Source organism: Coturnix japonica, unplaced genomic scaffold (assembly GCF_054131305.1).
Source record: "Coturnix japonica strain WE unplaced genomic scaffold, WE-NBRP24 Scf039, whole genome shotgun sequence".
Classification (NCBI taxonomy): domain Eukaryota; kingdom Metazoa; phylum Chordata; class Aves; order Galliformes; family Phasianidae; genus Coturnix; species Coturnix japonica.
Genome location: NW_028188942.1, coordinates 3,003,545 through 3,012,200, shown reverse-complemented (window position 1 = coordinate 3,012,200; position 8,656 = coordinate 3,003,545). Strand labels below are relative to the sequence as shown.

The following is an 8,656-nucleotide window of genomic DNA, read 5'->3' as shown; positions in this document are numbered from 1 at the left end:
ATGGAGTTCTGTGACTGGAGTTCAATGGATTTGAGAGCTGACTTGAAGCCTGTGGGCATCACCCAGGAGTTGGGGTGAGAGGATGAGGCGTAGGAACAGGAACCTCTTTGGTCGTTATTAACTCCCAACTTTTTGGTCAGGAATCTCTGTGTGTTTCTTTATCATGTAAAGAACAGAGTCATTGTGCAGCTTGTGAATGAATTGATTCACGCCTGCTGATTGGTGCTGTTCTCTACAGGGAGCTGCAATGGAAATGGACACTTGTGGTCCACTGTCCAGCCCCCTCCCATGTTGGATTTTCTGGGCTTTGAGACACGTCTTCCAGATGCACTTTGTGTTATTTCTGATGTGTTGACCTGTTGAGCTCCAGCCCCAAAGGAGGATTCAAGTACTACCATTGGGACTGTAGTATTTCTTGCTAAATAGAATTCGTGTGCACCCTTGTCTTTCGTCTGCACAAAGGATCTTGTAATCATCTCTGTCTGTGTTTCTTTTAGACCCAGAGATGGAGCAGAGAGGAACACAGACTTGGGTGAATCTTCATTCAGGAGCAGGGACACGTCATGCTCATCTGAGGTGTCTGGCTGACAGCAAGAGCAGAGAGGTAAGTTTCATAGGGTCGCGTGCCCATTTTATTTTATTTTTCATTCATGATGCATAGAGGCGTTCCCCAGACAAAGTGAGCATTTCTCAACTGGACTTTCTAGAAATGAGCTAGGCAGTGAAAATGGGTTTGAAGCATTCCTAAGAGCCCCGCAAGAGAATGCTGAGAGTTAATCTGGCACCCTCCTTTGGAAACGTCCGTTGTCTGTCAGCTCTTCAGCTGTGCCCTAACACCTCCCATTGCGCTGCCACACCAGGATAGAATTCCAAGCCCACACTGAGTCCTGGAATGTTGTGGTGCCGTGTTGGAATCAGACGTGACCACGTGGTCTTGGCTCCCCGCCTTGTGGGGGGTCATGGTGGACCAGGCTGTTGGCCGTTGGTGATGTCATAAGCGGCTGGAATGAGGGGAGGAGCGGTGCGTTCTGTGTTCCTTTGTGGGTGAGCTAGTGGTCGGAGTGGTTGGTTGTCTTGTTGTTCTTGTGCCTTTTGTGCCGTTAGTTAGTTAGTTTTGTTAGTTAGTTAGTTTTGTTAGTTAGTTAGCGTTGTTAGTTAGTTACTGTTGTTAGTTAGTTACTGTTGTTAGTTAGTTACTGTTGTTAGTTAGTGCCGTTAGTTAGTTAGTTCCGTTAGTTAGTTAGTGCCTTTAGTTAGTTAGTGCCGTTAGTTAGTTAGTGCCTTTAGTTAGTGGCTTTAGTTAGTATCTTTAGTGCTTTTTCTTCTCACCGTCGTGTGCAGCAGCTTGTAGGTAAGCTGAGCTGATGTGGGATGGATGGGTGGGCAGTGAGGTGTTGAGAACTGCTGGCTGTTTGAGCTCACAGCACCGTATTGCTTACTCTTGACCATCAGACCTAATTTTCCCCGGTACACACGTTCCAAAGGGGGTATCAGTAAAGTTGGCACCTGTCCCGTGCTTCTTCCATTGTCTTTGCTCAGTAGTGGAAGCATTGTAAAGTTGCTGGGCGGACAGGCATCACGTAGCCTGAGACTCAGCATGTCTTGCAGCAAGTGGGTGGGACAGTTGTGCTGTGTGTGTTATTCCATGACTGTCTTAGCCCTGCTCACTGACCTGCTCTTTCTCTCTCCTCTCCTCACCCTCCGCCCACTGCCTCGGTGCAGCTTTTGCTCTCATTTCATCCGAGCAAAGCGACAAGGAACTGCTGCAGATAGCTTGAGGTGATCTCACTGCCAGGTACGTGCCATGTTTTGTCCCCCCGCATGGTTTTGCCGCAGGGTATGTGTGGGTAGCTCTGAAGAAGTCTGTCCATACTGTGCTGTGTGAATAGAGAAAACAGAAGTGTGTTTCTGCTCTGTTCCAGCTGTTCACACTTGCTGTGATGGGTGCTGCGTGCAGTGGGATCAGCTGTGAGCCTGAGTTGGCGGCGACGGAGGTACAGTATGAAGCTCTGGCCGGTCTTTTTTCCCTGTGTTGAGCCATTAGAAGGAGCTGCAGGTGTACTCTCCTGCAGGAAAGAATGGGCCAAAAAGGGCCTGGCCACCTGTCTGTGCCAGTGCCATTGCTGATTAGTCTGGGTAGAGAGAGATGCATCTTTGCATGGCCTGGCAATGCACGCCAGAAAGGGAAATAACTGTGATGAGACGTGCAGCTCCTTCTGAAGTGCTCCTGATAAGGACGGAGCGCATTTGCTGCAGCTTTCTTTGCAGATGTGCTCCTCACCTTGAAATCCTCCTGGTTTGTCCTCAGCTCCTGACCACGGCCTGTGCTCTGTTTTGCAGGCTGATAACATGCGGGAGCCGCAGCTGGTGCGTGCTATGTCATCTTTAAACGTACCAGCGATTGCGGCAGCCCATGTTATTAGGAGCCACGTCGCCCAGGGGCCGGATGAGCTCTCTCTGGAGGTAAGCAGTTCCAGGCGTTCCTTGTTGTTGTGCACAGAATTAGTATAGAGTGTGAACGCCTCGGGAATACTCTCATATTTTGTGTCGTAGAAGAAGGCTTTTGTTTTAGCTGTGCTGAAGTTGGGATTGATGTTTCAATCTTTTGCAGGTTGGAGACATCGTGTGCATTGTTGATATGCCACCAAAGGAGATGAGCCCCTTTTGGAGAGGCAAGCGTGGCTTTGAGGTAGGCACACATTTTTGACTAGAGAGCACAGCTTCAGTAGAGTCGGGAATCTCCGGTTGGAGCTGCTCTGCCTGCACAGGATGGCTTCTGGATGCAAACAGTTGCCCTGTGTCGGTGTGAGTGGACCTTCCCTTTTGCTCTGGGCTTGGGCTAATGCCCACCTGTCTTTTTGTTCTTATTACAGGTTGGTTTTTTCCCTGGTGAGTGCGTGGAACTCATCAGGGGAAAACCGCCCGAGTCCATCCTACATTCGTTGCCAAAGCCAGGTGCGTATTTTACATTTGACAATGCGGGTTAGTAAAATGGGGTCTGAACGTGGCTTTCAGGGGGTTCATTAATGCCCGAGTTGAGCAAGCTTAGAAAGAGAACTGCATTAAGCTCCTTGGGCACCTCCAGGGATGGGGAAAATCCGTTCTTGCATGTCTTTGTTGGGAACATGCTTTCTGTTGTTACGTGTTCTGTTGAATGTGTTGCACTCGGCCTCGTCCAACCGAGCCAGGGCTGAAATGAACTTGTTTTTTTGTTTTGTTGCGCAGAGCCAAAGAAACGGGGCAAGTTCATCTCCTGCCTTCGTTCCCTGTTGAAGGCCTGCCCCAGGAGAGCGAAGCAGCCTGAGCCTCCAACATTCTCGGGATCCATGTCCCTGCTTGACATCGTTGAGAGGTATTTAGCCAACAGGACTTGAGGGCTGAGCTGTAGGAATGGAAGCATCCTCTGCTGTTTGAAACAGAGCGCTTTTCTAAGCTGTGTTTCAGCAGAAACCAGGCATTGCCCGGAACAGGCAACTATTGGCAAGGGTTCGGTGCAGCTCTTCCCTCACCCTGCACCACGAGTGACAGCATGCTCTGTTTTCTCTGCAGAATGAGTTCTCCCAGTAAGAGGGCAGAGTCAGCAGCTTGCAGTTGGCGTTCCTGCTTCTGCCTGGGCAAACCATCCCCTGTGGCCAAACGCCAACTGCAGAGCAGTGCCAGGGAGCCCTCTGAAGCTGAAGTCTTGGTCCTGGCAGGTAAGCATGCAAATCCAGCTTTCAAATCACTGCTTGTCAGCAACACAGGTAGAATTCATGCTTTCAGTGGGCTTGTACATCCTTCTGGCATTCAAGCCTGTGCCTGACATCTTCAGTTGACCCCTGTCTTTCCCAAATGAGTCTCTTGTCAACACAAGAGCTGGACCTGCACGAGGATCACTTTCAAGACAGTGACACTGTTGCTAGAAGCCTATTTGCTTCTGCCCACCATCACTGCATAGCCAAATGTCAAGAACCTGTTTCATGATTCATCTTGTGAAACTTTGACACTAACTGCTGTGCGTCTACTCCTTCCTAGGTGACCCGAGCCCTTGTATATCTCCAAGACACCAGGCATGTTACGATGCAGCATCCTGTGATTCCATCAATGAAGAACTGTTACTAAGCACAGGATGCTGCAGTTCAGATGAAAGCCTTCCGTATAACATCAGTTATAAAGAGAAGAATGCCATCATCGTTGAAGCTCTCGTTCATCCCATACCTGTTGAAGCTGCTGACCTGAGCCTGCCAGACTCCTCAGGCACCAGCCTGAACCGAGTGCCTTTCGAGGACAGCCCAGCCCAAGCACAGCACGAGTGCCCCGACAGCAGCACAACCATGCAGGCTCAGGTCAGCATTACAGAGGAGAAGCCAAACATCTTGGAGGGGGAGGTAGAATCAGGCCAAGAGTCCCAGGCTCCGGGCAACAGCACGACTTCTGAGACACTCTCGTCAGACAACAGAGAATGAGTCCCATCTTTCCTCCAGACCTCACACCCCGTCCTTTTTCCTATTGAATAAAGGCACGCTCGTGCTCAATCAACGCCTTGACTGAATTCTGAGTTTTCATTCGCAGAGATTGGGATGAGTACAAGAAACAGCAAGACAGCTCAGCTTGCAACGCTCTGGCTGTGGGGTGCGTGCAGGGACACTGTAACCATACAGGGAAAGGCTTCCACTGCTTCCTCAAGCTGTAGTCCAGCCCTGCTACTGCTCTGTGGCACAAAGCCCTGAGGGATGTTCCATATTGTTAACCTAAGTGAAGCCAGCTTCATGCACTGTGTTTTGTTGTTGCTGGGTGAGAGGGGGATGCACGTTGGTGAGAAGATGAGCATTGCTGGATCTGCCACGAGTGTCCCTTCTGCCTCTAAGAATATGTCCTAAGTAGGATGTGAACACTGCTGGCACTTCCTCATTGCACATGCTTGGAGGATCTTCAGTTCTTGCACATTCAGGATGTCTGTCAGTGACTACGAGGAAATTCTCAAGTACTAGGAATTCCATGAAACAGTTGGAACGGGTAAGTGTCATCTTTGTACAGAAACAGCACGCCTAACAGTCTGTCTCACCACTCTAGAATTAATCTGAGAATAGATTAACAGCTCTTGTCAGTTCTCTAAGTCAGGTTTCATTTGTATAAATTTGAAATTCGTTTTTTAAACCAGTTGGAAATTGTAATATTATATTAGAGAAGAATTCACACTCAACTTTAAGCATCTGTGTTTTGATTTGTAGGTGGTTTTGCCAAGGTAAAACTCGGGCGGCATCTTCTGTCTGGTGAAAAAGTTGCACTAAAAATCATGGAGAAAGTTACTGTAGGGGTAAGCCAAAAGGCATTTAAATATGATAATATCTTCTGTTGGAGTTGTGGAGTTCTCAAGAACACGGGGGCAGGTGGGATGGTACATACGAATGCAGCCTACTGGTCCCATTGCCTTTTGAAAGATGCTGTAGAGCTGGAAAAAGTTTAACAGAGCACCACAAATCTTGTTGCTGGTTGTTCAGAGGGCAGAATTCTCTGGCTTTAAAATGGAGGAAGTTATTACATCATTACATTACATTACATTATTGTTACATTATTACAGCAACTTTACCAAAATGCCAATGAAAATGCTGAATGTTTTACTTTTCATTTTTCACAGCTCTGTTTCAGAATTTCTATGGGAGTGATGTCAGTCATTGCTGAGTTGATGTTGAATTGTGTACTGTCCCATATGTGCTTGTTCTGTTCCACAGCAGTCAGATGTGGTACCTGGTATGTCACAGTAGTTAGCGATTTCATCGCTTGCTTTTATGGTCTCTTAAGGATGACTTGCCTCATGCTAAAACAGAAATTGATGCCATGAAGAACTGAAGTCATCAACATGTTTGCCCATTGGATCACGTAAGAGAGACATCAAAGAAATATTTATAGTCATAGAGGTAAGAAATAGTTTCTGCTTTCTGTGCTGTCTTTCTTACTTATCTTTCTCTGATACTCTCTAAATGCATTTTCAGATAACCTTATCTTACAGGGAAGCTGTTTGATTGCATTGTTTCTAAGGACCGCCTTTTGGAAGAGGAAGCTCCAGTCTTTTTTTGACAGACTGTTTCAGCAATTGCTTCTGTTCACAGTCAGGGTTATGCCCAGAGACCTCAAACCAGTGAGCCTGAACTGCAGTCAGTCTTCCATAAATAATAATGAATGTGTTTTTATTTTTCTGTTGGCAGAGAGAGTTACAGTACTCCACTCCATTCCAGTGGATTGCAGGAGAGAACTGAAGGGGGGAGAAGTAACACAAAGTAGAACTCATGGGTTGAGATAGAATTATGTACTGAGATAGAGAAAAGGATAATAGTTATGATGAATGCAAAAGCAATTGCTCACCACCTACCAATCAGTGTCCAGTTAGCCTCCTAGTAGTGGAAGAGATTGACATGAAGTTCTACCCCCTTCAAAACTCCTTCCACAATATGTCATATAGTATGGAATATCCTTTGGCCAGTTTAAGTCAGCTGTCCTAGTTCTGTTCCTTCTCACTTCCTTGGGCTCTCAGCTGAGATTGACTGTGGCTCTGTACAACGCTGCCTGGCAGCAACTGTAAGCATCACTGCGCTATCTCCATTGTTTCTCTAGAATGAAAACGTAGTATTATATCAGACACTGAAGAAGATAATTCAGTCCCAGCTGAAACTCAGACAATAACTTGTGCTTAGGATTCTTTCCCTACAGGAAATGTGAGATATTTATTGCTATGTGGTACTGTGTTCTGTAGCTGAGCTGGATTTTGTTATCCTTGAAGAAGTATCTTCCTCTGAAAGGGGAGTAAAACATGATGCTCCTAATGAGCGGAGCAGAGACACAGATCTGATCTGAGTGTTGGTTTCACATTTTTGTGATGCTCTTTGCTGCAGTTTGTATCTCGAGAGAAGCCCTTGTGGTGTCAGTCTGTTGTGTAACCTGCTCTAGTTTTGTGCCTCAAGGAAGAGTGATCCTTTAAACAAATGGTGGCTGTACAGAGGGTATGGGGTGAGATGCATTCCTCTGGCCCCATCCAATGAATTTTCTGTCACAAAGATCATTCTCCCCAGCTTCTCTTCTCTGAGTGGGAGCTTCAGCCCCCTGCACAGGCTGGAGGTCATCCATAGAACTTGCTTCAGAGTTTGTTTCAGGTTGTTATCCTTCCTGGCCAAAAACCAGATACAGTATTGTAGATGTGGTCCAGTGAGTGTTGAAGCAGGAATGACTTGTCCTGGTCTGGTTGTGCTGCTTTTTAATGCAGCTGATGATCTTGTTGTACTTCTTTTCTGTCAGAGCACACTGCTGGCTTGCATTCAGCCTGTGGTCTCTCACCACTTGTCCTCCTAGTCCCCAGGTCCTTTCCAACAGATACAAGCTAGTATTTCCCACCTGGGATATTGGAAGATGGGAACTTGCCAGCAGTCAGTGAAGATCTCTGAGACAGCGAGAGCGAGCGAGCTTTGAGTAGACTGGGAACCACTGTCCACAGCAGGAAAGAAGAGAAGAGAAAAGATGTTTCCTTGGGCACATGGGTGGAAATCATTCCTGACTGCTTTCTCATCCACCGGGAAAATCTGCTGATTGACAATTTGAAGCTGATAGACTTTGGACTCTGTGCAAAGCCAAAGGTAAGAGTATCTGTTAAATCAAATACAATGTGCCCCCAAGTAATGCATGTTTGACCACCGTATGCAACAGGGGCTTGTCCAAACAAACACCCTAAAATCAAGCTGTTTTTGTGGCTGACATGTCATTGCATCTTGTTTGGAATTGCCTGAACTGTGTGAGAGTGGTTAACAGATTGCTCAGAAGCACAGGTAGATAATTTTCTCTAGCTAGACTCCCTGTTTTTGTAGTCTAAGCTGTAGATAATCTTGTAGGTATATCACCTGTCTTATGCAAGGGTCTGTAATAGGAGCATGGGGTTGGTGTGCCTAAGGAACCCTCTAAGGAACTGCATGTAGGATGAGATTGTGGATAGAATAAAATGACTTTTGCAGGTGACGTACGGATCCTATCATTGCATATGCTTGAACTGAATTGTTTCTTGATCTTCAAACTGATTTCCAGAATCCTTTATTAACATGTAAGATGGGTGCTGGTAAGAAAGAATGGGAAGACTGCCTTACTGATTCCAAGAGAATTACTTATCCTCAAATGATTTTTCCTGGCCAAAGTTAGAGCCTCTCACAGGTAATCGAGACCAACAGGCTGTTGTTGCACAAACAGGCACAATCTAGAGGATCAGCTGAGGAAAATAAAGCATCATGCCAAGGGTACTAGATAAGTGAGCAGCTTGAGATCTGCACATTTATGTGATACTCATGGTCTTAGACAATATTTGTTTAGTGAGGTCACATTGAATGAAAACAAAATCTAAGATTAATGAAAATATACAAAGGAGAAGAAGCCTCTGAGGCTTCTGAAGTGTTATGACCAGAAGACATAAACTCTGTTTTTGAAAGAGCAATTTGCTCTGTTAATTATCCATCATTTTTGTGCAGTCTGTTTTGTCAGACTTGTCTTTAGCTTCCAAGTTGTATGTGAAGACTTGTTTGCACTGTAATGCACAATGTACGAAAAATTGAGAGATGAAAATGCGAAGAGTTTTTCTATCTTTGATTTCATGTCTGGAATTTTGGAACCCACTACTTGCAGTTGTTAATCTGTCCAAACTGGT

At 46.1% G+C, this 8,656-nt stretch overlaps 1 protein-coding gene across 1 annotated transcript; it reads left to right on the top strand.

The window, feature by feature from the left end:
- The first annotated feature begins 2,647 nt into the window (after positions 1 to 2,647).
- Positions 2,648 to 3,832, top strand: LOC146753246 (rho GTPase-activating protein 32-like). Its single transcript, XM_085530918.1, has 3 exons — positions 2,648 to 2,689; positions 2,874 to 2,955; positions 3,226 to 3,832. Exons 1-3 carry the CDS (start codon positions 2,654 to 2,656, stop codon positions 3,372 to 3,374), a joined length of 267 nt encoding a protein of 88 aa, XP_085387044.1. The 5' UTR covers positions 2,648 to 2,653; the 3' UTR covers positions 3,375 to 3,832.
- Positions 3,833 to 8,656: the final 4,824 nt, after the last annotated feature.